The following is a 19,069-nucleotide window of genomic DNA, read 5'->3' as shown; positions in this document are numbered from 1 at the left end:
TCGCACGGCTGACGTTGCCTCCTGCCTCCTCAGGCTCAACACTGCCCCCCTGCGCACCGGACAGGAACTGCTACAAAGCGCTGACAACACTGGTGCTGCTCGTGGTGCTTTTGTCAAATTAATCCAAATGAATTGTCTGTTGCCTCACCAAACCAAAACTGGAAACTTTGGTGATGGATATAGCACATTCTAAATTTATAAAATGGCATATTTCCCCCAAAGGTTAAAGAAATCCCTTTCAAAATAATTTATACGGTTTACCCGGTTGGAGAGTTCCCTAAAAAAAAGTGTTTCAAGTATTTAGTGGACCCTTGTACATTTTGAAACTTGACAGAAGAAACATCAGAGCATGTGTTTTTCTTATACTCGGTGTCCAGAAGGGTTTGTTCGATATTAGTTCAGTTAAGATCAGTTAAGATAAATTAACCCATTTCTGACATAATTAATATGACCATTCTTATGGATAAATATTATATTCATTGTAGTGAGAGGAAGAATGGCAATCCTTCCTTTGCTTGGTTTATAAATGATCTCAAATTATTTTTCTTATCACGTAAACAACGCGCTCAGGTAAAAAACAAGGAAGATTTATGGGGCTATATCCCGTTTCTAGTTATTTTGATTTCTGCCTCTTATGTGAGATCTTTGCTCCGTTGTAGGTTATATGTGACACAGCAACAGGTCAATTCTAAATTTCTGTAAATAGTTTGCGTATAAACCCCACTCTTCATTTAATTATTTAAATTTTCATTGAGTTTATTAACGTTGTTGTCGTGCTGCATTGTTTGTATGTGTCCTCTACGTGAATTTGCATGTTGATAAATATATGCTAAATAAAAATAAATAATAATAATAATAATAATAATAATAATAATAATAATAATAATAATAATAATAATAAATATATTTTAAAAAGACAGTTAGCTCAGCCTGCAGGACTGCGCATGCGCCGAGGCAGCATCGCTGTCACCTGCTGGCTCCTGACTCGACCTGACGGCGGCTCCGACTGCTAAACACACACGCTTCGTGTCAAGACAGAGGACGGCGACTGGAGCACACGGCAAGTAAAGGCTGGTTTATTTAATGAGACATGTCCTCAAATGCCCAAATGCTCCTTTGCCTCTTGACGTTCCGTGGCTGGCCGGCGGTGTCGTCCGTTTTGACTCTGCTGCTAACTTACTTGACGTGCTAGCTGCTTACTTAGCATGCTGGTATGACAGGTATTTCACTGTTTTGCGTGAGTCTACAGAGCTGTCACGACTCCTCTCTTTGCATACAACATGTAGTTTGCGCTACATGATCAACAGAGCCGACTCACCGACTCTGTTAAACCAGCAAAGGCAAGCTAGCGAGACAGCAGTGCTTGCTAACAAGTGCTAGCATGTATCTATCGAGGCAAGGTGGATGATTTGTTGGCCGTTAGCTCGTAAACACACAGCGGTGAGTCGCTTTGAGTAGCTACGACAACCTTTAGCAATCATTTAAGCCTTTATGTCTGCATCAGCTCGGTGCCAGAGCATAGCCGTGACACAGCTAACTTACTGAGCTAATTTAACCTAGCAACACATATAGAGGGCGTAGCCAGCCAGCCACTCTCCTGTGCAAATCAAATCAAACGGCCTGCTAAAATGCACGTCGCTTTGGCATTGTCCTCTTCCTTGTCTGACACTTCAATGCGTTTTTTCCAACGGGCCCACGCACACACACCTCGAGCCGTGTAACACTGACCTGAAACTGTTTAGAGGGATTTGTGTGGTGGTATGGGATTACATACCATGACCTCTAATGACTCCACACTTTTTCCGTTGCCATCCAGCTACTTGGTGTGTAGGCCTATATTTAAACAACTCTGTGACTCCCTGCTCTGTGACTTTAAGAGTGTTTACAAAGCCATTAGTTTGCAATAAATCCTGGCTGTATTCTTAGATCACACTGTTTCCTGTTATTCCCCTTGTACACGTTAATATGTGACACCAGCTTCTACAGATAAAATATTGGAGAAGTACATATAGCTCTTCTTTTAGGGCTGGGTTGATATGCTTATTTCCCAATTTGATACTATCATGATATGCGGGTGCTTATTTGGTATGTATTGTGATTCTCCAACTATTGCAATTCAATATCATGATTTATTGCAATTTTTTGAATGATCATCTAGTTTTGTGGCTGTAAAGTTTCATGAGGCTCTGATCATCATCAAGATTCAAAAAATGGTCTCACTGCAATGAAATGGCTACTGTGGGACCTAACATCATCATACATGAATAAAATTGGACTCAGTGAATCCACAAGATTCTCAGCTTTCCAGTCAAACCCAATTTATGCATCTCCAAGACTGTTTTGGCTCCAGTATGCACAAATACACCTTTTTCAAATAGGCCAAAATAACGTATTTGTACTGCATGCAAAAAAGAAAGAAAGAAAGAAAGAAACTGCATGGTTTGTACTCCAAACTGCATGGGATTAGCATAAAGTGGGTATGTCTGCAGAGGGGAAACATGTCGGTGCCCGTTTAACCCATTTTCATTCAGATATCTGGAGGCCAGGAGCCTTTCCCTTTCCTAGTTTACATCTTCCTGCATGCCTGTGCCGGTGAATATTAGTCACTCTAGTTATGTAATGACCATTATCAGCAGGCAGTTGAAGTCAGGTCACCAGCCTGAGGTTGCACAGTTAAAACCTGCTCTTGGCAAACTACAGTGACTTAAACAAATGTTTACTCCATGTGCCATTTAATCTCGTCTTGTTCATCGGAACCTCTGTGTTGTAATGGTCAGTGAGTTTATAGTTGTTTGAACCATATCAGTTCACACCAGAGTCAACAGATAAAAAAAAAAAATCTAAAAAATATATCTATTACAAATTTAAGATCTTAATACAGTAAATTATAAGCCTCAACTTAATCTGAATGATTTTTGAAAATGCTGTATTTTCTTATGCAGTTTGTCTTGTAAGAAATCCATCCATTCTTGCAGATCTAGACTATATTTTGATTTTTGTGTTTATTTCAGTGGTAGAGTTGGTTGTGTTTTTACTCGTAAATGGCAATACATAGCCTAAGTCTTAAAAGTTCAACAATGCAACGTGATGAAACTTGCAGACACTGGAGTCATCTTTAAGTGTGGAAGCACTCATAATCAAGGTTGTTTTTTAACCATTTATGGTATCAGTTTTATAAAATTGCTCATCCCATAGTTTCCAAACATTCAACAAGCACAAACAGAAGTTTTTGTTAGAGTGAGTCAGAGATGTTTATCCTAAAGAGGAGTGAGTACTTAGGATAGCAGGAAGCTGCGGATTCAGACTGATTAACCTAAAGCTTTATTTGAATGTGCCTCTTAATCGGTTGCTATTAGAGGCACAGTCGTCACTGATTCAGAAGTCACAAGAACAATGTGACAAAGTATTTCTCATATGTGCTCTCTTCCTCTCCTGCAGGGTGGAGATTGTTCTGAACCCTGTGGTGTCGATGTGATGCTGGAGGCGTAGCCTGTGGTACAGCTAGCCTCTCATGGCTGTTACCACCATGGACCCAGAGTCAGCCAGGACGTCTCAGCCCCAGGGCTCCTTGAGTAAAGGAGGCAACTCCCTGCGGCCTGGTGGAGGTCTTGGCGCCTGGCTGGGGCCTCATGGGAAGCACTATGCCTGTGGCTCCATTGCAGCCTTCACCAATATTGTGGTGACCTTCCCTATCCAAAAGGTGCTATTCCGCCAGCAGCTGCACGGTGTGCTGGCCGTTGAGGCAGTGCGGCAGCTCCAAAGGGACGGGCTGAGGAACCTTTATCGTGGCCTGCTGCCACCACTGCTCCAGAAGAGCACTACGGTGGCCATCATGTTTGGCTTGTATGAGGACTTCTCCAGGGTCTTACTGGACCGAGCCGGCAGCAGTGGAATACCAGAGCTGGCCACACGGAGCTTTGCTGCAGCGCTGGCGGGAACTGCCGAGGCCGTCCTGACACCATTTGAGCGCGTTCAAACACTCCTGCAGGACCATCGGCACCACGGACGTTTCAACAACACAGCCCACACTTTCCGGACCCTTCTGACTGAGTATGGGGTCAGAGAGTGCTACCGAGGCCTCGTGCCCGTGCTGCTCCGCAACGGCCCCAGCAATGTGCTTTTCTTCGGGCTCCGTGGGCCCATTAAAGAGCAGCTCCCTGAAGCTACTAGCCGGGCGGGCCACATGGTCAATGACTTTGTGTGCGGAGGGTTGTTGGGTGCCGGCCTCGGCATCATGTTTTATCCTTTAAATGTAGTGAAGTCACGGGCTCAGTCCCAGGTTGGTGGAGCCTTCCGGCCCTGTGGGGAGGTGCTGCTTACAGTGTGGAGAGAGAGGGGCGGCAGCCTTGCCATGCTCTTCCGAGGGGCCCACCTCAACTACCACCGCTCACTCCTCTCCTGGGGAATTATCAATGCCACCTATGAGCTGCTGCTCAAGGTCCTATGAGAAGGGGAAGGGAGATGAAATTAATATAAATCTAGAAAGATAAAGAAAGTGTTGAAAGGGAAAAACTAAGGAAAAAATACTGTTCATTTGAGAAGAATCAATGCACTTGCCTTCTAGGACTATACACTGGGCATTGGGTTTTCCATGACAGAGACAGAAGAAGTTGCACTGCTGACAGGGGCCAACGATCAGTGTGAGAACTGCCTGCCATTCTGACTGCTTTTGTTAAAGTATTAAAAACAACACATGCTTAAAGCCTATATAAAAAAAAAAAAAAAAAAAAAACTTGTGCCAGGGTCCAATTGAAATGCCCTTTTTTTTTTTTTGCTCTGTGTACAAAATTTTGGGAGCAAACTGAAATCTCAATTTGTCCACAGTCTGAAGCAAAGATGACTTGACTGTATTAACTGTTTTGTTGAAGAATCTGTTTCACCCAGTGTACTATTTGCAGTGGCACTTTGTTGTCCAAGAGCATTTTGCCTGTAAAGCTCTTATTTGGTCCTTGAAACAGTTCTATACATTTGTGTCCACTGAAAAACTTTTGTTCTCAAGTGAACTGTAGTATACTGATTGTTGGCCATTTTATTTATCTTTATACTCCATCTCCACTTATTCAGTCGTTGAACATGTAACCTTACATGTCAGTGGGATCTGAAGGCTAATACTTGAGGTTGTTGAAACAAGCATCAGTATACGTGTTTGGAAGCACTAGTGAACACAGGCAGGCTATGTCACACATGATCCATCTATGCCAATCAACGCAAATATTGAAATGTTTTGTCAAAAGGTGTTTGTCTTGGTTTATTTTCTGAAGTGCTATTGGTAGTGTGTTTATGATTTTGAGTTTTGAAAAGTGCCCATTGGTGTATATGTGAGTAACACATACAGTTATGCAGCACGGCCAGATCTTGTCTCTTTTTTTTATAGTGAATTGGACATTCAAAAGAGACATAACTATTTTCCTTTAATTTAATTTAGGCCTCTAGTGCAACAAATAACACCACAGAAAGTGCTCATGCTTTATTTTAAGATACAATAAAATATTTTCAGCATTTGTTCTTCATTTGGAACTATAAAAAGGAGTGCTACCTATTTCCTTTTTTTTTTTTTTTTTTACTTTAGCTTGCACCATATTTCATTCCTGCCAGTGTCTCTCTCTCTCTATCTATATCTCTCACGCTTGCTCTCCTCCATGCCCATAAGCTCTGTTGACATAATGGGCTCAGATTTCAAGCTTGAGTAGATGCAGTCGCCATGCAGCGGCTCTCTCTGGATATGACAGTTCAGAGAGAGAAGGCATGCTGCTCGGACACTGAGAGCATACTGGAGAGAGAGAGAGACGGAGAGAGAGGGTGGTGCCTTGAGTGCAGATGAGTGTGCGAGACTGAATGTTGATGGTGCAGAGAGAGAGAGTAGGGAAAGGGTAATGTTCAGTGGCATAAAAAAAAAACAAGCTGCCATATATATAGACCACTTGGCCTATTTCTCTCTTCGGTTCTGTTCAGCGCCTCGGTCCAAAATATACTTGTCTTTGATGAGATCTTTTTAGAATTTTCTAGGGTTTCCTCCATGAAAGAAGTTTGTAAATTAATTGGTTTTGAAAAGTAGGACAAGCGTTAAGATAATGCTGTTTGTAATTACCTCTTTCCCTGAAGTGTCAAAGCACAGCAAATCACTATGGAATTTTTAATCAGTTCCTTCTACCAAATGAAATGTTGAAAATGAAACATTAAAGATATTGCCAGTGCATTGTGATGATGTCTTTGGTGACCGACCTGTCAGTTGTCACATACTTTACAATGGAGTGAGGGTAGGCCTAATTCAACAATAAAATATTGACAGCTGTTTATGTTTTGGTTATTTATTCATCAAGACACCTGTATGTTTCCTAAAAATAAAAGTAAATGGATTCTGTGACCTTTGTGCTACTACCCCTCCCTATGAGTCATGCCCTCGGCTATGTATTGCCTTACAACTTGGCCTGCCTTTGCCCAAGTATGCATTGTAATTCCTGTGTTGCAATGAATCACACAAAAGCTGTCACCACTCCAATGATGCACTGAAGTCAACCATAGAAACATAGTAACACCGGGACAGTATACACTAAGGTGCAGAGTACAGTGATGAGCTTCTATCTCTTTTCCATGCTGCACGTTTCATTAGAGAAATGGCTCTCGCAGTCATGGCTGCACTGTCAGGCCTTGCTTTGTATGTGTTTCGCAGCAGACAGTGGGACTTTCTAGATTACTGTGTCAAGAAGTCAGACTGTGGAGATAATGATCAGATTAAGGGCAATCTGACATGGGGACTTCAGAACGGGGAGGGCTGAGCTGCTCTAGTTCTAAAGCCTCTCAGCTTAGTTCAAATATGTTCCTTTTCACCGTGCCAAACATGTATTTTCACCATTCTGTACGCGATGTTTATTTATTTTTATTTTTTTCCTTATTCAAGAATGGATCTCAAGAACTAGACTGGAAGCCGTGCTTTTAACACCTCTGGCTTGCTGTGAATAATGTAGAAAAGGAAGGGGAAGGAGCTCCAATCAAGACGTCAAGTCCTACAGGCAATCCTGATGTCACATTCAGGATCAACACTTCAAGGCTTCATGGAGATATAGAGGACAACTGCTGGGAAAACAATCCCGTGATAATCCTCATTAACAGTATGATCGGGAGGACAGAGACGGTGCACAGTGAGGCTATTTAGACATCTTTGAATGGCCCATTCTCTGCCACTGCTGAAATATTTACCCCTTTGTTCATTGTCAGACACCTCTCAAGTCAGTATATACGCATCAGATGAATAAGGCTATTGTCTGGGAGCTAGTTTGTCAAATTGATGTGGCACAATTCAACAATAAAGGTGAATGAATCTGCCCGCGTATCAAGCATACCAAACGCCCACACATCCAACATCATACGGTCAATGCGTAATTTATTTCCAAACAGTACATTTCTTGGTATACCAATGTCGTACATGGGGTATGGAAAAGTGACTGCTCATGTAAAAACACAATATCACCTCGAATATGAAATACTGTTGCTACATTTATAGCTACAGGGAAGGAAAACTCTTGGATGACACAGGCACTCTTTCTGCTGTTCAGGCCTGCTTGATGGACAACTGGAGATGCTCGTGAGACCTACGTATTACCTAGGTCTCGTGATGTTATAATGCTGCGATGGAGACCGCTCTACTGGACACGGTGTCCACGACATCTGGAAGCTCTGAACACCCAACCGCCTTCCTATTCAAGGTAACCCACCCTGACTGTTTTTCCCTCAATCATTAATTTGGAAGATTAACTAAGTGATCTATCTCCTCATCAGCTGTCTCTGCACACTTAAGAAGTCTATCTCAAATAATCTCATTACTGTATTTATATAAGCAACTGACTAATGTGGCATAATTACCTTCTTGTCATAAGATGGCTACAGTACGCAAATCCTCCATATTGGATGGCCGATCAAATGAGTCGATGTCATATGATACAGACGTGCTGATTGGTGGACACTGTACATCAGCAAACTGATCGAGCAATGCAATCCTTTTACTGACAATTTCACAGACATCAATACTGACAGGAGTCTCTATATTGACAAATGTTAATGCCATGCAACTTTGCAGAATGTTGCAATCCATAATGCAGTAGGTATTCGAGAACCAAGACAAAGGCCGACATTCCAAAGAAAAAAGCACTCAATATAATCAGATTATCAAACATAATGTAGGTATTGTTTTTTTTGTTTTTTTTTTAATGTTAGCACAACAAAACAAGAGAATGGCATGTGGGGGGTGAAGTGTTTATGTTTGCATAGCCATAAACTAGGTAGAGACAGAGGAGGACATTAACATAGACACAGATATAAATGTATATCTACAATTCTGACTCCAGCATACAGCAGTCAATCAATCTGTCAGTCATGTTTTTAGTTAGTTGGTGTGCCCTACGAGGAAACCATTGAGGGGAATAACAGTTGTGGCTCAGTGTTTTAAGACTTTGGATCTTTGCTACATCTGGAGAAAGTTTAACAGTCAGCCTTGTGCCTTGTCAAAAACTTGTTTTTCTTATTCTTTTTTTGTTTTGTTTTGTTTTTTTACAAACTACATAAATAAGATCATCTCTGTATTGTTCCCAGGCCCCACCCACACGACCCACCCTGGAAAAAAAAATATATCTTGTCCTTTGGATGAATAGTTGATTAGTACTGCATAAGTTTGGGTTACTGGAGGGTTTTTTTTTTCTAAAAAGCATTCACCAAAAGTCAGTCAGGAGCCAGGGGTAGGACAGAAATAAACACTTTACACAAGGTTAGTGTCTCTTAAAAAGGTGCAATCTGTAACAGTCGAAAGTGCTCTCCCTGTTTTGTCGTGGTATAGTTTTGTATCTAATTCCATTTATATGCAACTGTAATCTTGAGAAATGTTCAACTGAACCTTAAAAAGTAGCTACAAGTACACATATAAACCAAAGTGGTTCATTCTGTTGAAAGTGTGGTATAGTAGTGTGATTACATTTTCTGCTTGGTTACAGTAAAATGTAGTATTTAAACTTCAAAAGTGACAATTTACAGATTACACCTTTACGTGGAGGTGAGGAATCTTTAAAGCAGCAAAGAATAACATAATACTGTCTTAAAGAATGAAAAATACAAATTCCAGTGACATCCATAGGTTTTTCCACCAGAGACCTGCACATCACAGACCATGGTGCAAAGATTTTAAAAATAAATACATAAATACATACATGGATAATTCATCCTTACATACATACACATATTGTATCATAAAATAAGAGCATTATAAGATAGTTATAAAATTCGTATGTACAAATGCATAGTCCATATGCGTCCAAGAAGAGGCCAAGCATTGTAAGTCCCTCTCTTTGTGTGGAGGTTTGGTTTGTGTATTTTTTGTGTGGATGTATGTTATGTGTTTTTATGTCTGTGCTGTGGTGTGCATGGCACTTACTGTACAAGAACATAGGGGTCACACACCAGATCCCTCTGTGCTATGTTTCCTCTTGGCTCATCACTATAGTCACTTGGCTGTTAGGGGGTAAAAGTTCAGAGGTCAAAAGTTGAGAGGTACATGGCTGGGCGTGTCCGAGGTGTCTGGTAAGCGTGTCCGGAAGAGCTGAGTGAGCGCAAAGACAGAGGAGATGAGCACAGTGCAGCGTTTGGCCAGTAGCCTCACCCCCTCACCTTCCCCCTGGCCCTGCCCACACCCACTGACGCCCACACCTTTGCCCCCAGTGCCATTACCAGTTCCAGCTGTCTCCACAGCCCCAACAAACTCCCGGTACAGACCCACTATCTCTTTCAGCTTGTCCATGGCCCCTTGGCTGTCATCTTCCTCATCTCCATGGAACAGGCTTACATCACGGCAGATGTCACAGCCAGGACAGGGGTATGTCTGCAGGCAGGCTGCTGACAGCTGCACCAGGGCACTGAAGCTGTTAGATAAAGAGCGTAGGGCTTCATCAGGAGCCCAGCCTACACGTGTGGCCCTCTGGCACCCAGAGGCCAATCGTCGAGCCTCTGCTTGGAGAAGACTCCTCTCCGCCTCTGTCAGAGGGGCAGGGCTCATCCCTGCACAATTTGGGCCTGGGGCTGTACTGCCTTCGCTTCCCTTTTCATTCAAGAGTTCAGATCCTTCCTGTATCGCTGTACCATCCTGATTGGAGTCCTGACATGTTGTTGGTTGTGGTTGATCAGCTGTTCCCCTCTCTAAGACCAGTAATAGCTGATCTATATCTTGACGCAGGGACGCAAATCCTCCCTTCAGCCCTCCATAGCGCTTGTTAGTAAGGGAGCGAAGAGGACCGCCGACTGGTGGTGTCGGTGAGATGGGCCGTGAAACAAGGGGGCTGAGTTCAGAGGAGGCAGTAGAAAGCGTGGAGAGGGGCCGTGGGTTGTCCCTAAGCAGTGACAGGATATTGGCATTGGGGTTGACAGAGGGTGATGTAGGAGAAGGGACAGGTGTGGGTCGGGCAGGTTTGGGGCGTGTGCGGCGGGAGAACTCGTAAACAGTGAGCTCTTCATCAAAGCCGACAACATCCTCTGCGTCACCACTGAAACAGTTGGCATAAACAGTTCGGCAGCCACAGGCCTCCCGGTGCTGCTGTGGGGGGGTGCTCTCCACCACCGAGGAGGACGGAGAGTCACCTCCTATGGGCATGCCAGCCACGCCTCCTAATCCCACTGCTGAGTGTGGCCGTGATTGAGGCTGCTCAGAAGAAACACTGCCACTGTGTGCACCATTGTCTTTGAAACTTAGATCAGGGTGTGACCCATTTGTCCCATTGGCATTCTTCATGTGTGTAGTCACATCCTGGGCCTCTTTGATGGTTGCTATGACAACCTCAGCTCCCTCCTCCAGAATCTTCCCTTTCCCTCCTGCTTTTGCGGCCACAGTCTCTTTATCCTTGACAGGGGTCTTGTTTAGGTCAGATACTCCACTGGCTACAGACAAACCAGAGCCAAAGCCAGATGTGTCTCCATTGATGGAGCTGCTGGAGGGATAGTCCAAAGTGCCTAGAATCTCCTGAGAACGGGTCATGTACCACGGGAGGGCCTGGATCCTCCCCCTCAGGGCTGAGGCTGGGAGTCTGCCTCCTAGGCTAGAGGAACTGGTCCTCAGGTCTGACCCTGACCCAGACCTCCCTGGCTCCCTGTTTTCCATGCCCCCAACCCCTTTGGAGGAAGTTGAGGTCAGGGAGGTGGTGAGGGTGAGAGGGGCCTCTGTGTTTTTGGGTGACAGGCTCTCATGACTTAGAGAAACCCTCCGGGGTCCTGACTGGATGATGCCATTGCGGCTGCTCCAAGGATGGATGCCATTTGGTGGGCTGATGCCATCTTTAAAGATCTCTTTGACTGGATCAGTGGGGGAGACAGGCGAGCTACCAGGAAGAGATAAGGGGTGGAGATTGGAGGGAGAAGTGGGTTTGGGAGATAATGGAGGGGGGAGGACCAGTTTTGTACCTGAATTAGAGCGAGGAATAGGTGGCAGGTCTGTGGGCTTTTTTGTGACTTCAACCTCTTCTCCATTTTCCCACCCCTGCACCTCTTCTGTGAGCAGGGCAACCTCAGCGTTTTTTTCCTCAACTTTAGGAGTTTCCTTTTCAGCAGGAATGTAAACTTTGTCTTTGGAAACAACCAGTTCTCCATTCTCCTGTGTCACCTCGATATCCTGTTTTGGGCTGTTTTCTTGCTTCATGCTCCTCTCCTTGGTCTGGGGTATTGGGATCGGTGGTGGTTGGTGGCTGCGCCGCACTGCTGTGATCAGAGGTGAGGACAGAGGCAGCCCCCCTGCCCCAGAAGTGACAGACTTAAACTCCATGGTGTCTGGCTCCATCTCCAGCAACTCAGAGGAGAGGCGTCCAGAGGCATCCCCATTGCAGTGGGCATAAGAACGGCCATGTTGGGGAGACTTAGGGGGAATTATCTGTGGTTTGGGGAGCAGCTGGGGCTTAGGTGCCAAGGGTGGTTTGACCTTAACTTCAGTTTTCTGAGATGGTTGTGAAGGGCTTGGCTGTTGGTTAGTAAGGGGCTTTGCAGGTGCCTTAAGAGTCTCCTCTTGATTTTTGTTTTGAGACAGCACATTTTTATTATTAAGGGGTGAGGTTGGCTCTTTTTCTGGCACAGTAGGAAGGCTATTCCAAGTGCCACTCAGACGATTGGCATTCCGCCTGTCAGCCAGTTCTGCCTCTGTGAGAGAAATAGATGAATACAAAGAAGAAAACAGAAAGAAGCATCAAAGCAGTGACACAAATATTTTCCACAGCCTTTAATCACATCAGCATCTTAATGTTTTACCTGTTTTCCATGATATCACATAACAACAACCAAAGAATCATAAATAAGGGAACTACACAAAAACATGACAACAACAAATAATCTTATTCATCTGGGAAAATAAAAGTCAGCAATAACTGTGCTGTAGACAAACCTGAGAGATCTGGAACTGGGGGAGTAAATCTCTCCTGTGCGTCGAAGAACTCATCTTCAGACTCTGAGGCACTCTCTTTGACCACCAGAGCTGGTTTGGGGTTGGGTGAAGGTGTCAGGAACAGACCCTCGTCCTCCTTGGAAAGGCGCTTCTCAGCATGTGCTGCTTTATTGCCAGGGATTGAACTTGTCCTAACTGGGACTTTGGGAGGGACCTTTTTTATTTTCTTATTGGGCGATCTCTGGAAGGGCGTGCTGTCAATCAGTCTCAGATCTCTTGAACTAGGTATCTTAGAAATGCGTCTGAGCTCCTCCTCTCCTTCCTCTTCCTCGTCTTCATCATCATCACTGGTGGCCTCAGGTGGGCTAGGGAGGAAGTCAGCCTGGGAGAGCTCAGCAAAACAAAGGCAGGAATTGTCATTGCCACGATAATTGAGATTGGTGGGCCGTAAGGGGCCGGTAGCAGCATGTCCTTGATGGCGTTGTGGCTCCAGGAGGTACGGGTGGTGGACATCCAGGTTTGAGAGTCCTTCAGATGGGCGTAGTCCACGGAGTGCCTCCATACGTGAGGGAGCTTTGGCTGCGATGCTGTTCTCTTCTAGGGCAGCACTCAAGGAGCCGCTGGACAAGCTAGAGAAGCTGCTGGTGACCCGCGGGTCAGTGTGGTACCAGTTGGTCTCCAGATTCATTTCCTCATCCACTCCACTGGTTTTAATCAGACCACCTACTGTTGCTCCACCTTCCTTTTTTCCCTCATTGTCCCTACCTTCTGCTGTCACGATTATCTTCACTTCCTGTTTCCCTTCATACTCCTCTCTCTCTCTCCTTTCTTCCTCTCTCCTCTTCTCCTCCTCCTCTCTCCTCCTTTCCTCCCAGTCTTGGCTCGCTGGGTCAGGGCGTTTGCTATTCTGGGAATCCATCGGGTAGTCCTCATCCGATGTGTCATCTGAGTCACTGCAGCAGCGCGACACATAACCTAATAACACCAAACAAACATGCAAACCCCAGAAACAGACATGGAGAGCATACCAGGTTGTCAGTCAGTTATTAGAGGAAAACAGAGTTTGGAATTTGATAGTGTAATATCAATGTCTTGAGTAACTCTACCCATACTCGCTGATGATGTGCGTCAACACATCGTGAGGTGATTAAAAAGTCTATGAAATGGCCAAGACCAGAAAAGTGAATATTTTAAGTTAACAGTTTTTGCTCACTTGATAGGGACTCATAGCACACGCCCTCTATTACGGCGAACCTCCCACACACACCTTCTTCAGCAGGAATCCGGTGCACCCTGACTTTGGGGCGCCCCAGACGGAAGACATTAACAGTGGGATCCACCAGGAGCTTGCAGTAGCCTCCTAGCAGACATGCTAAGTCTTTGGCTGCCAGAGAGTCCATCAGTAAGGCAAATGGCTGAGGAGTGAATGGCATTGCAGGAAAAAAGGTAAAGCGGTATGATTAAAGCCAGAGGGTAAGGGAGGAGAGGGGATGGAGTGGGAGAAAGAGTGACAATCAGTTACCTTTGAGTCCAGTGAATTTGTTTTGTATAGCTACTGCACAGTCCTTTCAGCTGCATACTATTTGTGCATTGGAGGAGAAATGGTTGACCTATATGTATTGTAGCATGAGCTCTGGTGTGAATATAGTGTGGTGAGTGAATATCCATTTCAGCATCTGTGTCAGTGTGTGAGTGCCTGCAATATTGATGAATTACTGTGACTACATGCTGATGCATATCTGTCCAGTGTCCTCCATACCTTCATGTCATGCAGTGAGATGCGCAGCAGGCTGACTTTATCAGACTCGGAGAGCAGCTCCACGCGGCTGATGCTGCTGAATTCGACCAGCGTAGAGATCACATTGAGCTTGTGGTTGATGACCTGACTCATCCCATACCTGGCCCCCACCAGCAGGCTGACCAATGCCTCTCTGTCCTGGAGCTAATATGGAAAGAGAAGGAGAACAAGAGGGAGATGTAGGCGAGTGGGGAGGAGAAATTAAGGAGAGCATCATAGAATGAAATCATGAGAGCAGAAAAAAAGAGAAAGCATGAGGTGATGGAGGTGTATAAAAAGACAGGGATCAATGGATAAGACAATAGGCAATAAGGATACGAGACAATTTAAACAGAGTATAAGGTTGAAACAAAAGAAAACGATTAGAAAGGAGGAAAAATCACATGAGAGGGGAGCATAGAGTCATAAAGGTGTGAAGTTGTCAGAGGTTGAAAAGTAGATGTATAAATTTATTTGTACATATAATTATCACATATGACTTGAGACTAGACTCGTGCTCGACTGGTTGTGGCGAGGAAGATTTACAGCTAAGGCATATTTAATTTCGTAAATGGTCTTAGGCTCTTTTTTGCGTTAAGTTTATTTTATTTTATACAGGAGAGATGGGATGTGACAAAGTTCCCAGGCTAGATGAAAACCCAGGACATTGCGGCTAAATGGTAAACATCAAGCTCATAGCTCTTACCATCATTGTAGCTGTGTAGGACCGTCCTCCATAGGAAATAAGTTCTCCCAGCTGAGTGAGGTAGGCCAACCGTGCCTGAGTAGCATTTATTACCTGAAGCACCACGGAAAACACAATTAAAGAAAACAAGAAAGAATGTTGACAAAGAAGGAGAGACAAAGCGGAAGAAACCAGAGTGGATGTAACGATAATCCAGCAAGCCATCACATCACAACTTACAAAATGAACTAAAATAAAATAAAAAATAAAGAAAATGTCTTTAGTTTTAGTCTTTGGCAATTTGGTCAAATTTTTCAACATAACAAGCATGAGGAAGCGTTGGTGCTGATGTTTATTGAGACTGGGATGTCGACATGAGTGTGACTTTAAGTGCCTTCACAAGGGTTTGGGTTTGGATGTGTTTGGATTGTAATACCTATTCTGAACTCCTTAAATCTTTCCCCTTAGAAACACCCCCCATATTAAAAAAGAAAACACACTAAAAGGAAATACAGAACTATGATGACTACTACTATACTATGATAACTCTGCCAGAAACATTATCCAAGCCTGTGACACGACCTTCCCTTTTTCTGTCATCCACCCCTCGCCCTCCCCAACACACTCACTCACACACACACACCATCCCATCTGTCTCCCAACTTACTGTCACTTTGCAATTCATATCAACACCACTATACACCCCAGGGAGGTCAGCAGTCACTGTGGTGTCAGCTAAAGCGAACCCTAAAGCGGCTATTTAACCACCATTATTCTTCCCACCAGCTCTTTCTTTCATCCATCAGTCTCTCTCTACCTTCTGGCGTGGCTCGAGCAGGGACTGGATCTTTTTGAGGTGGTAACTGATGGCTTTCCTCAGGTCTTTCTCCCTCATGTTGCTCAGCAGCGTGGGAGAGATGAAGCTGTCCAGGCCAAACTCCTTCCTGTCACAAAAACACACACATAGATTAGTGCAGGATATAAGAATCAGATGTGTGTTTGTGCTTATGAATGTGTGCAGGTGTGAGAGAGTTTATGAAGAGAAAGAGAGAGAGAGAGAGAGAGAGAGAGAGAGGGAGAGTTTACACAAATAGGGCAAATCATGTCATACACCACTAGATCACACTGTGATTCACACACAAAAATAGGGCACACACACACACACACACACACACACACACACCCTTGTGCACACACGCAAAAACATTTTCCATTACATTTATATTTTAGGCATTTAGCTGACGCCCTTATCCAGAGCATACAAAGAGTGCAATAGTAGAACAAACTCAAATTCCTAGATCACCAAAATTATATGAAACCTAAAATAAAAAGTGCACGAGTCAGACTTATGGTGCCCTAACAATCTTTTTGTGACTGTAGAATGATCACACACACACACACACACACACATACAGTATGTACATATATATAGACATATGACTCACGTTATGCTCTTGATAGAGGTCCTGGTCTGCCCACAGCAATCTAGTCTCTCATGCATGTGCAGGGCAGCAAGGCGCAGTGCAGTGTTACACTTCATCTCCACTGCAAAACGCTCCTGCAGTACGTCCCCAACACTCTGGAAACACACACACACACACACACACTTATATTGTGATGCATGCGGACATCAAGCGTGTGAACACATCTGCACAGGAACACACCGTTATACAAACTGTAAAGGGCAATGCAACGTGATGTAATGTATGAATACACAAATATAGTACACTCCGGTACATGCACAAACACACTGCAAGATGCACGACTCCTGCGCATCGTTATACATAAACCAACACTGCGATACTCTTAACTGTCCGAGCCATTTGCTGAGCACAAACAAACACAACAGGAGGCAGACTTCAGGTAGAACAATAAATCAAAATGACATAAGTGGCTCCCCCGATGCCGTGCTGTCTGCAGCATCATATGCAAATAAAACCTGTGACTCCAGGGCTTGTCATCCAAAGTTGAAATGAAGTCTCCCGCTCGCTCGAACTACAAAACAGCAAGCATTCGACAGATGCTGACATGCAGGAGGTGGCCAATTTCAATATTAACCGAAACTACCACAGCATTTTCCCAGTAGGATATTATGGAGCAGTAAATATTCAATATTAAAACAGGTTAGGGCTGTTTTAAATTGACATCAGAGAGATATTAAGGCTCCAATTTCACAAAACACAGCAGCAGATTTGCACTACTATCATCAGCATCATCTCAACCTAACTTTTAGCGCTACATTTATGCAGGTATTCAGTGTTGTAGCAGGCCGGAGACTGTGAAACACACATCTGTGCTATGTGTTGTAAAAATGAAGGAGGATAGATAAGAAATGAACGTCTCTGGCTTGGAGATGGATGGACAGAGAGCGGGACGAGCCTGTCTGACCTGCAGGAAGAGGTACTCGAAGGCCGAGGGGTCGTCCTGCAGCAGGTCCACTGGATCTTTTGGGATGAAACACACCCTGAACAGACAGCGGTAGTCATGGGTGTCCTTTTTCTGCACCACCTGGTGGAGACACATGACATAAAGCATGAGCATGTGTGCATGCTATCAGAAAAGAAAAAAAAAATACAACACTGTATCTAGGTTGTATTTCTTGTCAGTGAGTCAGTACATCCCTTGAAACTTAAAAGACACATCAGTGTATCATCATGTATTGTTCAATTTAGAGGCAGTATGACTTGGATTGACCAGCAGTGTATGACTAAGTGTGTGTGTGTGTGTGTTTTCTTCACCTTCTGTATGAGCTCGTCCTCGTGCAGCAGCAGTAGCTTGGTGATGCTGTACTGTTGCTCCAGCACAAGGGCAAAGTACTCGATGGCCCGGATGGACAGCTTATCCTTCAGAGTCACAACAATGTCCTGGAATGATGAAAAAACAACAGTTCGGATCCTATTAGACAAAGAAAAATTATCCCGGCTTGTTGATGGCAGAATGTCAAAGATGATTCGCCTCTCGGTTAGCTCTCTGTTTTGGCTCGGCGTACACGCTGAAGCTTCTCAGTGTCACAGTGCTCTGAGGAGGCATGTGAGAACAATCATGAGATATGATTTTCAGCCAAGTTCTTCTGATTGTGTGTCCAATTATGACTTGTCACGGTGAAATCACTGAAATGACTCGTGCGTTTAGACCAGCACATATTGCATATATTCATGCAAATATCCTGGACACCAAATTTGCTGATTAATTGGTGATTAAACTTGTGTTAGTGCTATGATAAATAGGTAGAATAGAATGCAACTGAAATGAAAAAATATTCCCTTTGTTAGGACCGACAAATGGCCGATGCACAATCAACGATATGGGGAGACAGTTCAACTTGTTGTCCCCCACGTATGATGCCGACAGGTCTTTGGCCAATCAGCAACAACAAGCATCATCCGACCAAAGTTCAAACCAAGTAAAACAGAGGAGTCTAAAATATTAGCTGAGATATTATGTTTGACAGAAGGACCTGATTATACCCCTGGTCCTCTCCAGTACCCCAGTTTTTTCATATGGAGGTCTTGGCAGATTTAATGTGTACTGTGTGTGTGTATGTGTGTGTGTGTGTGTGTGTGTAATACCTACTTTTACCGTGGTGGTTTTGTCAAACTTGAAGGCCTTGGTCTGTCCGTTCTCCAGGTAAACTTTCAGAACATTGGGCAGGAAGAGAAGAGAGTTTCCCTGATGGAGACAAACAAGATGTATCACTGCGGATGAGTCAGGAGCCAATATCCCGTGACAAAAGGGGGGGGAAAAAAAGGAGGAGAAAACATGTGACAGCTCAGAAACAGAGACCGAAACAGAAAACGATCAGAGGTGGGTGTGTTAACGATTCACCCGTTGCATCCGTCGTATCGATTAGAAATACAGCTGATTCAACAGCATCAATCGGCTTTGACAAATAAACCGAATGAAACACACCGACTTTGTCCTGAATCAATATGAAATGCTTTGGATTGAATCAATCATGATTCTTTAAAAAAAAAAAAAAAAAAAAAAAAACCTGATTTTTGACTATCGAATTGGGCAAATGGAAAACAAATGATTCAAACAAACTGAATTGAATTGAAACTAAATGGTTCAAAATCATCATCATTCCAAAATAAAAAAAATCCTTCATGGATCAGATCTCTAACTTGTGAACTGGGAATCCAGTTGGTTCCCTGATACGCCGGAGGTTCCCACCCTAACCAAGAGGTGTGTGAAGCTGACATGGAGGCCA

The 19,069-nt window shown here is 44.0% G+C and overlaps 2 protein-coding genes across 4 annotated transcripts in view; one reads left to right on the top strand and one right to left on the bottom strand.

The window, feature by feature from the left end:
• Positions 1–939: 939 nt before the first annotated feature.
• Positions 940–6,291, top strand: slc25a51b (solute carrier family 25 member 51b). Of its 2 annotated transcripts, none has more exons than XM_030061717.1 (2): positions 940–1,060; positions 3,439–6,291. In XM_030061717.1, exon 2 carries the CDS (start codon positions 3,512–3,514, stop codon positions 4,445–4,447), a length of 936 nt encoding a protein of 311 aa, XP_029917577.1. In that variant the 5' UTR covers positions 940–1,060; positions 3,439–3,511; the 3' UTR covers positions 4,448–6,291. The 2 variants fall into 2 exon arrangements, with proteins under 2 accessions (XP_029917577.1, XP_029917578.1); XM_030061718.1 differs by having other exon boundaries at positions 948–1,064.
• Positions 6,292–7,364: 1,073 nt separating this feature from the next.
• The window catches only part of frmpd1b (FERM and PDZ domain containing 1b), a 27,305-nt gene continuing 15,600 nt past the window's right edge, over positions 7,365–19,069 (bottom strand). Inside the window, exons 8-17 of one of the 2 annotated variants that reach the window (XM_030061715.1) lie at positions 18,433–18,528; positions 17,598–17,723; positions 17,248–17,367; positions 16,305–16,438; positions 15,677–15,803; positions 14,881–14,973; positions 14,157–14,339; positions 13,611–13,812; positions 12,398–13,372; positions 7,365–12,156 (exon numbers count right to left, since the gene is read on the bottom strand). In XM_030061715.1, the coding sequence (XP_029917575.1) occupies positions 9,521–12,156; positions 12,398–13,372; positions 13,611–13,812; positions 14,157–14,339; positions 14,881–14,973; positions 15,677–15,803; positions 16,305–16,438; positions 17,248–17,367; positions 17,598–17,723; positions 18,433–18,528 (4,692 nt within the window). In that variant the 3' untranslated portion in view covers positions 7,365–9,520. The remainder of the gene's footprint in view (positions 12,157–12,397; positions 13,373–13,610; positions 13,813–14,156; positions 14,340–14,880; positions 14,974–15,676; positions 15,804–16,304; positions 16,439–17,247; positions 17,368–17,597; positions 17,724–18,432; positions 18,529–19,069) is intronic. The other variant, XM_030061716.1, reaches the window with a different exon arrangement.

The sequence above is a fragment of the Myripristis murdjan genome, chromosome 10, assembly GCF_902150065.1.
Source record: "Myripristis murdjan chromosome 10, fMyrMur1.1, whole genome shotgun sequence".
Taxonomy (NCBI): Eukaryota; Metazoa; Chordata; class Actinopteri; order Holocentriformes; family Holocentridae; genus Myripristis; species Myripristis murdjan.
Note: the sequence above shows the minus strand (reverse complement) of the source record. Positions and strands in the feature narration are given on the sequence as shown.